Source organism: Mauremys reevesii, linkage group 1 (assembly GCF_016161935.1).
Source record: "Mauremys reevesii isolate NIE-2019 linkage group 1, ASM1616193v1, whole genome shotgun sequence".
Lineage (NCBI taxonomy): Eukaryota > Metazoa > Chordata > Testudines > Geoemydidae > Mauremys > Mauremys reevesii.
In genome coordinates this window covers 231,873,502-231,889,492 of record NC_052623.1, presented here as the reverse complement: position 1 = coordinate 231,889,492, position 15,991 = coordinate 231,873,502, and the positions used below count along the sequence as shown (strand labels likewise).

Sequence of the window (15,991 nt, the reverse complement as noted above, 5' to 3'; positions counted from 1 at the left end):
TTGATTTATGGTGCTCTAATGTTGTACTGATAAAAATTCACAAACCCTTCCCTTCACCCTCCCTTAACAAAAAAAATAAAAAATAAAAAAAAAATAATGGGTCCTGAGCCAAATCCCAAGGACAGACTTCCACTGACTTCACTATGCTTTGGATTAGACCCATGATTCTCAAAACTAGCAGTGAAGATTCCATTTCAGTCCAGTTTCCATGATAGAACTCAGAAAGAGCTCATGTGCTTCCCATGTTGATGTTTATTTGAGGGGGGGGGAGAATCTTAATGGAGATGCAAATTACTGCGATGTAGAAAGGATACCTCACAATGATGCATAAAACAAGGCTCCATAACAGGAACCTTAAGGGAAGGATTTAAGTTTGATTAGTTCAGCTGTACACTCTAAAATATTATGTATCTACATTCCTTCTTTTTGTTTCAAAGTACTTATCAAAGTAAACTCTTACCTTTGTCCCTACTTTCAAACATTCTGGGTCAGAAATGTTTTACAGGCAGCTTGACACTGGTCTCTCTCTAAACTTGTTTACTGGCTAATCTAGGCCATATTCTTGTTTGTTACCCTGTTATAAATATGAATTATGTCCTCTGAAGACAATACAGAGTTATCCTGGATTTACACTAGTTTAATAAAGTGATATTTATTCCCATAAGTCCTTTGAGAGTATAACAGCAGCAAAACTTCCTCAATCCAAAAGTTTCAAACCAACAAAATTCTCTTAAAGGAACTATACAGTTAGACTTCTTGTCCTACATGATGTTCAGCAATCTCAGAAATCAAATGAGTTAAAACACTCCGGTGCTTTAATGCTATGCACACCATTTTCAGAATTAATGTTGTAGTGGGTTGTATTTTTGCCATGCCCTACTATTGGGGATGGGCAAGCAAAGTTTATCAGTGAATGTTTCTGAAGCATGGAAATCACCTTTTTGAGTTACCAAAAATAAGGTTAGGCTGCCACAGTGATCTCTGCACTGAGAAGTCTACTAGAAAATCAGAACATTTAAATATTGCTGAGGAGCCAGTTTATCAAATCAGCATGAGTTAGAGCTCAGGTTAAAATAAAACCTGTCCCATGGGGTTTAAGTACTACAGCATATGTGGAAAACCGATTCACACACACCACCAGGATGCCTGCAATACTTTTGTAGAGTGGAGTGAAAACAGAATTCTGTTCAGCCTTAATGCTGAACTTTTGGAGCATCATTCTGCGTTTGCTTACATCCTGTGCAAACCAAATTAATTGAGTGGGGTTTGATAGGGAGTGAGGGCAGAACTGGGAACCTTGTCTTCTTAGGTTTAAATTCTTGTGCCAAATTTACTGTCATTTACACCACTGTAAATCCAGAATAACTCCACTGAAGTAAACAAGAGCAAAATTTGGTGGATTTTTTAAAATTTCTTTTTCAAATTAGGCACTAGTTTAAAACAATAGTCAAATTACTTCATGCTATGAGGACAGTCAATGGATCTACTCTGGATTTACACTGGTGTAAATAAGAGTTGAATTTGGCCCACTTTAGTGGTATTCTCTTAATACACAGTCACAAAATCTCTCACACTGTCTCTTTGGACCAAATGTGGCATATGTTGAAACTATGTATAGACAATATTACTCATTCTCCATTAGAGATCTAACAGCACAATGTGGGTATGTTGAACTGCATTAATTGTGGACACAAACACATCATCATCCGCCTAACTGTTTAAGTTATTAAGTTATGTTTCTTTGAAACACCAAAACCAAATAACTCATATTACAAATCAGTTGTCTAAAAAGTTTCATCATAAAATGTGAATCAATGTTTAAGCAACAAGGGTGCAAAAAAAACCCCAACAACAACAAAAAAAAACCCAACCAAACCACAATCCCCAAAACAACAAACAAAAAACCCCCACCCCGACTTAACTCCACAATGGTCCTTCCCCTCCAAAATCTTAACTTGGCAAACTTATTTGGTGGGTTTATTTTTAATGTATTCTTGAGCCCTCACAAACAGATTTTTTAATTGACTCATACACTAATTTTCAGCCTCAATTTTTTTTAAACAGCTGAATTATGCGCTTCCTCCCCATCCCACAAATTAAGGGTTTATAATGGAAATGCTGACAGACCTTTAACTACGGTGGTGCTTGCTGACGCCACCATGATAAACAATGTGATGATGACTATTTAATGACTCGTGATGTAATTATAACAGGAGTCAGATTCATTGAACATCAATCTCGCTATTGTTATCCAAAAGAAGGATGCACAGAAACCACTCTTCTCAGAGCCCATCGTTTTACTTCCAAGTTTAGAATGATTGTTTAAATTGGTAAAGAGAGAGTTTACCACCACAATCCAACCCCCTCATTTGTTTATTTTGGACCATGCTTTTGTTCTGGCTCACATTACTTAGATGAATAAAGCTCAGATGGGTTCGGCTTTACTGCCCTGCCTTCTCTGAGCATTTCTGCATTTTTTAAATGCTACCAAATGGTTGTTTTTGGCTCCTACCATTATCACATGTTGTCTGTAAGCATGGAAATAGTTATGGTAATATGGATGTAAATCATAACTGTAAATACCACATAAAGAAGACTGCCATATAATTATAAAAATACCTAATAGATTTCTTTTTCAAAGACAACACAGCTGTCCCTTTTAACCTTCCATTTGTAGATTCTTTTCTCTCCTGTTTTTATTTATAGGTTCCTGGGCAGTTTGACACAGTACATCGAGATTTTTGTTTCTAATTTTTTTTGGGAAAAAAGATATAGTACTCATTTCATCATAAAGAGGAATTAATGTACAATTTTAAAGAGAATCTAATGCCAACTCTAGAACATCATCTTGGAAATGATCTCCCTCCTAATGCATTTCAAAAGAATCTGTCAATGGCTACATGCCTCAATTTAAAATTAAACCCTGCCATTGAACTAAAGGAAGGGTCGGCCAAATGGCACATATCATTGGCACATATCATTGGGAAAGCAGCCCCATTCTTGTTCTTGTTCACATCTCTGTGTTATGAAAAAGCACCACAACAGGTTATTATGCTGACCACAACAAAATAAACTTTTTATAACCTACTCTGAGAAGAGCAGGTTGAAAAGTGTTCTGCGTAAACTTACACTACGCAACATGCCATGTTAATGAAGGAGTAAAGCCTTACACAGCATTAATGGTTTTACATACTGGGGTTTTTACATAAAAGGGTTTGTACATATTGGCTGGAAACCGCCACCATGTGTTTTATCCTTCTCCCAACAGGCTTTGAGTGTTTTAAACAAAGTTATGCAAGTGTACGTTAACTCTCCTTCACTGTAAACTCACATGCTATTCCATCCTGCACAAACCTGTTCTTATCACACTTTTATTACTGTAAGATTACTTCAGAAGCACTGACAGTGATTAAACCTGAGGTTACAGACAATGTTGTTCATGTTAAAAAGAAAAAGAACCCATTTTTTTTGGATCTTTGAAAGCTTCTTGCACTGCTGTTACTTATTCACCTTTTTGGGGTCTTTGTCAGAAATTATGTCCTGTACTTGGCAGGTTGAGAAGCTTAAACCAAAACAATAAGAAACCTTTAAACGAAAGAGACTAAAGTCCATCCATACCTCGTTTCTCTCTGAAACATTATAAAACAGACAATTACTACGGCTCTGTGTAGAACAATGCACACCCCTCTGAATGGGTGAATTATGTGTAATCCCCTTTTGTACATAAAGGTAAAAGCAATCTACTAGAAAATGCTGGTGGGAAAGATCAGTCTGGAGCAGAAACATGTTAACTGCTTACTGAGACAAAATTTTAATTGGATAAAAAATAAAAATCCATAGCTGCATTTTTATCAATCTAAACCAATTAGCCTTTGTCCAAAAGTGTGTCATTTTATCAGATGTGTCACTGGATTGGGAGGCTGCCATGTCTGCCTCGGGTGACTGCATGTTAAAACAATTTCTCTAGGGGGATGGGGTTCATCCCAAAGGTTTCCAAGTTCCAAGGGGCAGGTCATTTTTCATTACCAGCTGGAGCCTCACGTCAGACATGCCCCCACTCCATTTATTCTGCTTAGAGACTGAAGACTGCTTTGCCCTTCCTGACTCCCAATTGTTTCAAATTTGGGTACATAGTACTTACCATAGGGAAAACCATTTAAAACAAGAATTGGTGTGATATGGGAAAACGGTTGAGGGGAAGCAGTTTGACAGCAGGATGTGGTAGTTTCTATTGTCCCATTAAAACAGGGATATCTGGGAAGCCTAACTTTGTTCCTACTATGTAAACATACATCTTTTAGCCTTGTGTGCAAAAAAGATGCAAACATATTCACTCATTTTAAAAAAACAGCAAACAAGAAAGGTTTGTCTTTTTTTGCATACCACAGTTACATTCTTGAGATAGGACTGATGTCATGAACAACGAATGAAAGTTAAGTTGTACCGAAAAAGCAAACAATTTAGCTTTCATTGTGGGGCAGACTTCACTGCTTGCCTTTATTTTGTATTTGTAGTTTGTTCTGAGCACATAACGGAAGCTGGAAACACTGCATGCATTTTGTAGGTTCACCTAATAAATTATCTTCATACTTTTTTATTCCCTTCATTGTTCTGGAGAATATAAATATAGAGATAGAAATCAGCAGTTCCAATACAACAGGTCGAAAGTTAAAACGCTATACTAGAATCAATCAATCAGAAAAGCAGTTAGGCCTTGCCCAAACCCTAAATGAAATTGAGCTCGCAACAACAATATTTAAATCATATTTATATATGATCAATGTTAATATGGCTTTATCATGGATTTTTGAGCTACTGTAGATGCTGCTCCAAGAACCCTGCAAAATAGGTTCCAAAATAAACCCATTCAATAGATGGGCAACACATGCTTATAATGGACATTTATAATGATAATGTAAATCCCTCATTATTTTACCGCCTTAAAACTTTTATGTTGATGCAAAGTGGATGAAAATAAAAGCCTTTAGGAAACTACTAGAATTTGATTTGCTTGCATATGTTTAAGCTACAAGAACAAGGGTTGTAATGCTGATTATTCAAAATAGCATGTTATTGACCGGGAGAACTTTGCACGGTATTCCATCTGTTACACCTCTTCTAGCCAGCTACCACTGAGAATCTCAAATTAAAATTTCTGAAGCCATTACAAATAAAGCCTTGAGCCAGGACCAGCGGCAGAATCAGTGATGACACACTGATTTCTCTTCTTCATAACATGGAGGAGTCAGATGCATACATACTACTAATTTTAGTAAGGCAACAGCTCTTTCAATGTTTGGAATTATTTCTCACAAAAATTGATGGAAGTATTGTCACAGATATCCTTCATATACTATGTTTCCTAATACTGTATATATTGTTTCCTATGCCTCTGAAGTAGATTATCTCTAGGACACAACCCATTCAGGTCCAAGAAACTAAAAGTCTAGGTAAATCAGTTATCCAAGATCACAGCATTGTATATTTCCATGTTATTCTGATAAAGTTCCTTCAACGTTAGGTGATTGGTGGAATTTCACCTTTGTATCATTTCGACATAATTTTTGTAAGGTACACTGTGGTTTCTTAAGAAGAGCCAAAGCTTTTTTCCCCTTCACATAATTAAAAAAAAGAAACAACTAAATGAACAACTTGAGGGAGAGATACACATAACCAATGGATATCCTTGATCACAGACAGGCTTTGTCTCAAATGTTAAAATAAGCTGTAGTGGAGAATGTCTGCTATGATAAAACTGAGATATCAACTGTTGCTATTTACAAATAATGCTGATAATGGCCTCTCTAGTATCTTTAATATACTAATTCTGGTATGACAGACACCTTGTCACTATGCAGTATTTGTCTACCAGACTTATGTGACCTATCTTTAACATGAAAGTATTACTACTTGATATCAAGAATCAAGTTTGCATGGCAGTTAAATGGTTAAAAGTGCTAACAACATAAGAATGTAACTTCATCAAATCCCTTACAAAAATTAGGATATTTTTCTTTATTATGGTGCCCCATAGTTCTAAAGTAAATCATGCAAAGATATTATCTTGCAGTCCTGTAGATCAGATATCATTAGCCAGGGGGAAAAAAAAAGCTTTCATACACTTACCTTATCCTCTAACCGGATCAGTCTGGCTCCTACAGTATAGTATCCTTTGTCTACCCCTTTTTCTAAAAGAAAAAAGATTGTGACAGTCATTAGACAAAGAATAAGCTGAAACTAAGAAGTATATTTAATTGGATTTAAAGCAAAATAGAAGCTAGTAAAAAGTTAGGGTGATATTGATGACATGTGTACAACAAGTAATTTTTATTTCATAGACTGTATGAGTGAAAGAGGGATTGGGTACACATGTAATATGTATGTGTACATATGTCTGTATGTACCACTTACACAATGTGTGCCTATTAACTATACGGTCATGCATACTTTTATATAAGAACACATATCATATCTTCACGTTTATAAATGTGACAGGCAGTATAGTCCAGTTGATAAATTTCCACCACTTGCATCCGAAGAAGTGGGTATTCACCCACGAAAGCTCATGCTGAAAAACGTCTGTTAGTCTATAAGGTGCCACAGGATTCTTTGTTGCTTTTACAGATCCAGACTAACATGGCTACCCCTCTGATACTCCAGTTGATAAGACACTGACCTGGGATTTAGGAGTCTTGGGCTCTATTCCCAGCTAAGACACTGGGCAAGTCATTATACCTTTCTTTGTCCCCATTTCTCTTCCTACCCTTTTTCTGTCTTGCCTGTGTTGGCCCTGATCTTGAATTGAAGGATCGGTACTTAAAAGTGGAAACTGTTCAAAGCAGGGCCTGTCTCTTGTGTTTGTACAATGTCTAGCACAGTGGGGCCACAATTCTTGGTTGGGACCTCTAAGCACTACTGTAACAAATCAGAAATAATAATTATATTATGGGCTGCAAAAAATATTCATAATGGGTAAAAATTTCAAAAGCACCTAACACCTATCATGGATTGGCTAGGTATACAGCGGCCACTGGCACATCCCCAGAATACAAGACATCCCTGCCCCTGCCTGTGTGAGCCCATCTCCACCTGCTTCACTTCACATGAAGGCGTCTCCCCTGGCTCTATCCCCATCTGCATCCCCACCCATCACCACCCTCCGGCATCCAATCGATTCCTCTTCCTTCTCCTTTTCAGCGGACAAAGGCACGTCGGGTGCTAAGTTCAGGGTCAGTGCTCCATGAACTAGGACTGTGTGGCTTAAAACCAGACAAATGGCCTCCCTAGCTAGGTATACTTGGTTTTACTTCAGCTCACTGGGCTGAACTAGATGGCCTCTTGTGGTCCTTTCCAGCCCTAAATTTCCATGTGTCAATGAAGTGACTTAGGAGATCTCCACCAAAAGTGGAATTTGCGGATTTGATAGGTACACAGCAGCCTATACATTAAATTGCAAGTATGTAGAATCCTAACATCCCCCAACATGTGTATTAGGACAAATATGCATGTTTTCTAAATCTGTGCTTCACAATCCCTTGGGGTGTGGTTGAATAGAAGTGGGGAGATCAGAGCTCTATATCCCAAATCTTAACTTCCTACCCATCTCAAGTAGGCAAAGCCCCATTTACATTTTAAACATCTTTACAGAGTAAACACTTTTTGGTAGAATTGCACATGACCATCTTCAAAGGCACAAGTCAACAGGCTATAGGAAACTTTACACAGCTTTCAGATCAGATGAAATCCAGAGGCAGAGATGCTATGTGCATTTCTAACATTCAGGAGGGAACTCTGGGTTCACAACTTAATCAATGGGTTACACGTAGAACTGGTAGAAAATGTTTTCCTCAAAACATGTGTTTGTATGGAAGAGTTTTTGGTTGAAACAGAAATTTTATGTCAACACCATATTTGGGATTTTAATTGAAAAAGTGCAATTTTTGGCAATCAAAATACTGAAATTTTTGTGGGTTTTGAGCCCATATTTTCCAGTTTTCACTTTCGACCCCCCCCACAATAATCATTTTGGGGGGTTTCTGCAAAACTCCCCCAAATCTGAAGAAAATGTTTGATCAAAATTAATAAAAAAAATGTTGAAAATTTTCCTGGGAAAAATAATTTCCTAACTAGCTCTAATTACACAATTCATCTATGTACAAGCTAGCCAAACAAAACCTAAACAAGTAAATAATATTTCTCATTTTAACTACTCCAGTACACTATGTAGGAAAGAAAACAGGAATTGCTTAGACAAATGGTTGGAAGGAGGTGTAGCTATTTTGTGGCATTCCTCTCAAGTGAAGTGAAAAACATGTCATGCAATGCTCAGTCACCTGTGGCATGGCTTTCACTTTTCTGACATGCATGCTCTATATCTCACAGAAGGCTGCAATCTTTTCTGTTTCTAGTTAGCCTCCATTTAGTTAGGTATTTCAGCTGTACTTTGTAAGTATTGCTCTCTAATAAACGCTGCAGTCTTTTCATAAAAGTAAACTGGGTGTATCGTCAATCTGGGAAGCCTTGTGGCAGAAGGATGGGCACTAGCTCAAATAACACTGTTCTAATGTATTTCATTTCTATCTTGTTTTTATAGTATTCTTCTACAGTCTTTTCAAAATATAGTGTTTCATCCCCCCATTCCTTCTTCTGCATACTAGATTATTTGCCTTTGTAAATAGTAGAAAAAGGTTGGACAGACAACTGTAAACCTGAAACTTCCTAACTTTTGTGGTTTTTACTTTGTAACTTAAGTAACATTCTTTTAATGTAGGGTTGGTTGCTGGATGGTTTTTTGGTGTGTGTAATATAAGGTAATATATTGGCTAACCCAGATATGAACACTTTACCAATATATATGCGAAGTGCATAAACACACACAAAAAAGGGAGAGGATGTTGAGATCATTCTGAAGAGGGGAGTATAATTAAGTATAATAGGATGAAATGACATAAGGAAAATTTAAGCTAAATATTAGGAAAGACTTCCTGATGCTAGTCAATATCAGACAGTGGAGTAATCTTCCTAGGAACATGATAAATGCCTATCACTTACTCTGTTTAAATTTAGACTAGGTAAAACACTTGTAGATGTACAATAGGAAGCATCCTGTACTATCAGATTAATAGAGAATATCTTTTGAGTCATCCAATTCATTTCTAGACTTTATCATTATTATATAAATTGCTGCTCCTTGATGTGTTCTTCCTCTAGGTTTGCCAGGCGTCTGGTTTTTGACTGGAACACCCAGTTAAAAAGGGACCCTGGAGACTCCGGGCAGCATCGCTGACCTGGCCATTAAAAGTCCAGTTGGTGGTGCAGAGGGGCTAAGGCAGGCTCCCTGACTGCCCTGGCTCTGCACAGCTCCCAGAAGCAGCAGCATGTCTCGCTCCTAGGCGCAGGGGTAGTCACAGGGGCTTCACACGCTGCCCCTGCCCCAAGCACCAGCTCCGCAGCTTCCATTGGCTGGGAACCATGGCCAATGGGAGCTGCGAGGGCAGCACCTGCAGGCAGTGCACGGAGACCTCTGGCAGCCCATCCCTAAGCCTAGGAGCTGGACATGCCGTCCACTTCCGGGAGCAATGAGGAGCCAGGGAAGGCAGGGAGCCTGCCTTACCCCCGCTGCACCGCCGACTGGGAGCCACCCGAGATAGGCAATGTCTGGCCGGAGCCCACATCCCGAACCTCCTCTCACACCCTAGCCTTCTGCCCCAGGTCAAAACTCCCTCTCACACTCTTAACTCCCTCCCAGAGCTCGCATCCCATCCCCCTGTCCCAGCCCAGAGCCCTCTCTTGAACCCCAAACATCTCATCCCGGCCCCACACCAAAGCCCACACCCCAGCCGAAGCCTGCATCCCCTACTCCAGCCCTGAGCCCCTCCCACACTCTGAACCCCTCAGCCCCAGTCTGCACCCCAAATCCCTCATTCCCAGCCCCATCCCAGAGCCTGAACCTCCAGCCAGAGCCCTCACCTCCTCCTGCACCCCAACCCCCCACCCCATCCCAGTGAAAATGAGTGAGGTTGGGGGAGAGTGAGCGATGGAGGGAGGAGGGATGGAGTGAGCAGGGCCTCAGAGAAGAGCCTCAGAGAAGGAGCAGGGCAAGGGTGTTTAGTTTTGTGTGATTAGAAAGTTGGCAACCCTAAATTCATCCCCCCCCCCCCCCACACACATACAGTGCTTGTTTAAAAAACAAAGTGAGATAAAATTTCCAGAAGTGTTCGCTAATCTGGGGTACCACCCGTTTTTAGTGGACAGTTTGAGACACCTTGGTCTTTATGTTCAGAGGTGCAGACCAGTCACAGCTCCTACTGATGAAAACCAGGAACAAGAAATCTCAAGTTGGTCACTCAAAAAATGAACAGATTAAATCATTGAAACACTTATGAAACATTTTCTGCAAGGGAATAGTGAATGTCACATCTAAAATGAGGAAGAGAAGAAGAAGAAGTGAAATGGAAGAAGATGACTTTTTTTAGTTTACTATTTACTAAAGTACTATGCCATATCACATCAGAACATAATGTACAAGAATGTTAAAAATATGTTTGTTTCTTTTATAAGTGAGAAAAAATACTTATGGGTAGTAACTCAGTACGTGAATTCCTGCCAAACTGCCTGAAAATGATTTGAGCTGGAAGGGATCTGTTGCATTTTCACAAGGTAAGCAATAGGACTCAATTTTTAGCACATCTCAAACTATTGCTTCATAAATTATGAAGTTGTTAGAGATTTTTTTCATATCTATTTTGCAGTATTTTTCTAAAGGGAGAATTTGAGCTGGGTGACCTGTGGAGTAGCCCAGACTGCAAAATGCACCTCAAAATCACAGGAAAATATATCAAGCCCAGCACACTACTGTGGGTCACTTGGAGTGAAATGGGCTAATAGAAGACACCACACTTTTCTGTCTTCTTTAAAGCAATTAAAAGTCAATGCAGGTAGACTGCTGTACCTGTAAAGAATTGTTCATTTACATCTGGGATCTCTAAAATAATAGATAAGAAAATAATCTAGGGCTTAGTGATTAGATCATTTTGGTCATAATTTAAGTAATCTTGATCCCTTCTTCAACTGAGATGAAGAACAGAAGTACATTGGATTTTGTTACATAGCTGTGTTGTATTTTTGCACCTTCTCCAAAATATGCGGATGCCAGTATTTGGCCATGAAGTCATAACAATGTTTATAAAATAACTATGGGACTAATTTAATATGAAATACTGTAAGTATTCTTAGTAACTATTTAAAGGGGATGAAATTTGACCGTGTGTAGAGGGCCAAGGTAAATGGTGAATAGACTCCCATCTAGGTTTGAAAATGGGACTTACGTGGTGCGTAGTCGTTTCTACAAGGGAACTAATTTCATTCAGAAGTGAAAAACACGTTCAGAGGCAAGATGGAGAACAGCCTGTATCTATATAAAATAATGTCTGCTGAGAGGACTTTTTTTTCTCTGCTGGCAGATTTCTTTTTGATCCCACCTTCCTCATCTTTATCTGGGGGAGGAGGGGTAAAACAGTACTTAAAGAAACACTGACTCCCATATCCCATATATTAACCCATTTTTAAAAGCCAAATTGATCTGAACACATTTAAGAACATAAGACATAAGAATGGCCATACTGGGTCAGACCAAAGGTCCATCCGGCCCAGTATCCTGTCTACCAACATTGGCCTATGCCAGGTGCCACAGAGGGAGTGAACCTAACAGGTAATGATCAAGTGATCTCTCTCCTGCCATCCATCTCCACCCTCTGACAAACAGAGGCTACGGACACGATCCCTTACCCATCCTGGCTAACAGCCATTAATGGACTTAACCTCCATGAATTTATCTAGTTCTCTTTTAAATGCTGTTATAGTCCTAGCCTTCACAACCTCCTCAGGCAAGGAGTTCCACAGGTTGACTGTGCGCTGTGTGAAGAACAACTTCCTTTTATTTGTTTTAAACCTGCTGCCCATTAATTTCATTTGGTGGCCCTTAGTTCTTATATTAGGGGCACAAGTAAATAACTTTTCTTTATTCACTTCCTCCACACCACTCATGATTTTATATACCTCTATCATATTCCCCCTTAGTCTCCTCTTTTCCAAGCTAAGGGGGGATATGATAGAGGAATATTTATTAAGCTTCTGAAAGATTCTTCTTCCCCACTTCTAGTTACTGGCTGGAAACAGAATGACACAAAATAAGGAACTCCTGCTAAGTACACCCAAAAGCAGGAAAAAGTGCCAAAAATCTCACAAGAAAGCCTGTTTCTGGTGAGATTTCCAGTTGTGTTGCACACACACAGGCGGGTCTGATGAGGCACCAACCTTTGGATACTTATTTCAGCCCAAACACTGAATCTTTTGTGGCATTATTCTTCCCCTGTGCTCCTGAACGGCCATGGGGATTCTCTGAAGTTGCATTCAAAACCACTGAACTTCATTAGGTGCAAAAGGTCGCTTGTTCCTATTTTACATTTTATTATTTGTACCATCTCATAAGTGTTTGTTTTGTTTAGTAAATATTATTGAATCTCCAATTTCACTTTGAAAATGGGACTTAGGCACTTTTCAGAATTTGACTATTAATTATCCAGGTGACTAAGCATTATCTTTGGCTTTTTAAAATTTCCAGTCTTTAAGGAATTTTGAGTGAAAACAGCCAACAATTACTTCTAATTAACACAAACTATTTCTTTCATGTATCTGTAATATCTTGTCCATGTTTATGTCATTCACTAGTGAATGCTGATCTAAAACTAGAACTATAGTATCACACCATGTTTAGTGTTGTCAGTAGTGACAACAGAAATTCAAAAGATGTCTGATCTGAAACTCATTGAGGTCCATCGAAACGTTTCCATTGACTTCAATGGGCTTTAGATCAGACCTTAAGATTCTTTGAATAAAGCTGGTAATAAACCACAAAGAAGTCATTGGGAAGGCAACATTCTTTCTGTATTGTTCTTTTCAATACTTTGATTTTCCCTGCGTTTTTATTTATCGTTTCTTTGCCAGCTATGAATGCAAAAAAATCCAGCAGACTAGAGAATACACCCAAATTGCTGATGAAGGAGATTCTCAGCAATGTCTTTGCTTGTCAAGACTGCACTGTTAAAAATTCCTTTTTAATGCAACACTGGACAGCCATGCCTATGAAAATTCAGGGATCTCAGGTGTCCAGAGTGGATGGGAAAGTGCGAGCGTCTGTCACTGTCAGAAAGGGGCCAACCTACAACCATTTTGCTGAATTCACCTGAACGTTGTTGAATAAAATAGGATTGAAATCAAAACCACTCCTGGTTTTAATTTGCAAAACTAAAGTCACCCAGTACAGAAAATGAGGTGGGTGAAATCTGGAACTATTTATCTGGACCTAGCCATCATTTTGAACTTAGGGAGAGGGTTAGATAAAATAAGATGTAGATCAGATCATTTCTGCTCTTTGTCTTGCAAACCCATAACTGAGACAATTAGGTTTTGCAACCTTAAGAACCATCTCCAGTTTTCCCCCTCTCCAGTTGATATTTATGATGCTGCCAGCTCCCCTGTGGTGCTGTCATATCTGACTTCAAGTGGCATAACTTTGTAGAGCTGGCAGGCTATTGCGAGTGGCGTCATTCTTGGCAGCATCACCTTTGAAAGATGGTTACTTCTGAAAAAGTTGTCTCAGAGCAGCCGTTCAGCACTAAGGCTGTTCCATGAATGGATTAGCAGAGGAAGTTGTTTAAGTGATGGGGCTGCAATGTTCTTGTCTGGAACAGCAAGCATCACTTGCATAAAATATCTCCAGGAGCCCTGGTGATCCTAAGTCTGCTCTCAAATTAGGCTGGGCATCATAATCAGGTCTGAAGATGGATTTACCAGAATTTTTCTTTGTATTACTGGATGTTTGTGTAAACTAATAAATTCTCCAAAGACAAAAAATAGAATATGAATTCAAAGTGAAGGGCAAGATTTTTCATTACAAAAAATTGTAGCAGACCCTAGTTTGAATTGAAATCCTCCCACCGCTCCCCACTCTCCAGGATGGGGTTTTCAGACCATGTTACTAGCATAGGGTCTCACTGCCAAACATGAGGGCTCCTGGTAGTCCAGTGATACCTTACAGGCCCCACTCTTCCCCAAAAATTCTTTGCTTCTAATGTAGTGTCTGCTTCTGAGCTGCCTGGAATGGAGCTGATTACAGCTCCCAGACAGCCACTGGGGCAGGTTTGGCCCCAAACGGCTTTATTTCAACACTTGTTTAAATCCCTAAAGCTATTTGAGATCATCCAAATAGGCAAAATAGGTTGGAGGAGCTAGGATTTAGGGACTAAACTTTAGTAGCCTCGTCTGTGGGACCTGATGCTTAATGAAGCATGGATGGAGAGTACCCAGCTTCACAAAATCCTTGGAATGTTATCTCCCAGTTATGCTCTTTACAGTCAAATGTCTCTCTCGCTCTCTGCCTTAGATACAAAAAGCTGTCTCATAAAACATATTTCAGTCACCTCCAATGCTATGTTCAAGTAATACAAATTATAGCTCTAATCTGGTAATATTAAACCCAAAGTTAAAAAAACAAAAAACAAAAACCCTGAAGCCTCACAACATTTTCAAAAGCTCAGCTTGCACAATGCACTTAAAAAAACCCAAAAAAACTCATGGTGCAAACATACATAAATGTGTGCATTTATGCTAATTTTTTTCCCTACAGCCCAAACAACAATTTAGCTATGAGGCAGAAGAGCATACTGCGTATTCCACTTTGCTGCAAGTTCCCTGCAGTGGTCAGACTTTAAAAGTTTCTTCCATTTTGAGACATATTCATGTTTCTTGTGTTATTTTTCATTTTAACTATAGGGTAATATGGGTAAAAATGTTCAAAAACACCTAAGTGATTTAGGGGCTTAAATCACATTTTTAAAAGCAACTAGACATTCAGAATCCTAAATACCACTTACTTTCAGTGAGACTGATGCTTCTGAGGGCCTAAAGTCACTTTGTAAAAATAGGACTTAGGTGCTTTTGAAAATGTTGATCCTAAATCCAAACCCATAGAATCTTTCTAAAAGGAAGTGACCTTTTTAAGTGTAAATGATGTATATCCAAGCCCAGCCATAAATGGTTTAGAAAGCAGTTTGGTATGGCAAATCTTATAGTAGGAGAAGTTTTCAGGCATTTTTGCCCTTGTACACATTTTTAACAGCTGTACTCAGTTTCTGTTTAATTCCAGCAGCCCTACATGCATGCCAAGTACCAATCCTTCTGCAGTTATACTGGGCCTATTAACTGCATCCAGCAATTGACTGTATGATTGGTCTACATTAGTCTACCAACAGTTATTTCTACTGAATGATGGAGCCATTCATTTTATACAAAATATATAGTCATCATACCTGGAAGAAAAAGGCCAGGCTTCCCTAAGGAGTGATCCAGTCTGAAAAGAAAACAGACAATCATTTTAGTTTGCCAGCAACAGAATTATCAAACAACTTATTGTTTGCTGCTTGGAATAGTACACATGCATATTTTACATGCAAAAGAACAGTAGTTTTAAATCAACAGCAAGGCAAGTGAAAATACTGGTCTTGCATGACTGGATTTACATACAGTCAGCAGTCTCGCCCTTTATACATTGTTATTTGTTGGAATAAAGCTGCATTGTTACTGTGGTTTTCATGAACACTGATATTTTACTTATTTCTTCTGTTTTCGTTTTATAGTTAAAGCAATTTAGACCTGTATTGCACTGAATCCAGGAACTATGAATATCCAGATAAAACGGCTTCCTTAATATTCATAACTGTTCCCTGAATCACACAGAGACAGGGTGTGGTTTTTTTAAATCATTTTATTTTGAATAAGTGGACCCTATCCTGCTCAATAGGAATTTTGCCTCAGTGGGTGAAAGATCTGGTTCTGGTGTCCTCAGGAATTCATCAATGCACTACAAAGAAAAAAGTCAAACCTATGCTGAAAGCCAGAAGTACATTTTTAAGGCAAAATTTCACATGATTGA

General features: G+C 38.8%; 1 protein-coding gene across 18 annotated transcripts in view; it reads right to left on the bottom strand.

The window, feature by feature from the left end:
• Positions 1-15,991, bottom strand: part of LOC120406051 (potassium voltage-gated channel subfamily KQT member 1-like) — an 819,762-nt gene that overhangs the window by 270,815 nt on the left and 532,956 nt on the right. For 17 of the 18 annotated variants that reach the window (XM_039540307.1, XM_039540238.1, XM_039540231.1 and 14 more), the window contains 2 exons: positions 15,369-15,409; positions 6,127-6,188 (listed from right to left, as the gene is read on the bottom strand). In XM_039540307.1, coding sequence (XP_039396241.1) covers positions 6,127-6,188; positions 15,369-15,409 — 103 coding nt within the window. Of the gene's footprint in view, positions 1-4,280; positions 4,612-6,126; positions 6,189-15,368; positions 15,410-15,991 lie in introns of those variants that run through there. The other variant, XM_039540366.1, reaches the window with a different exon arrangement.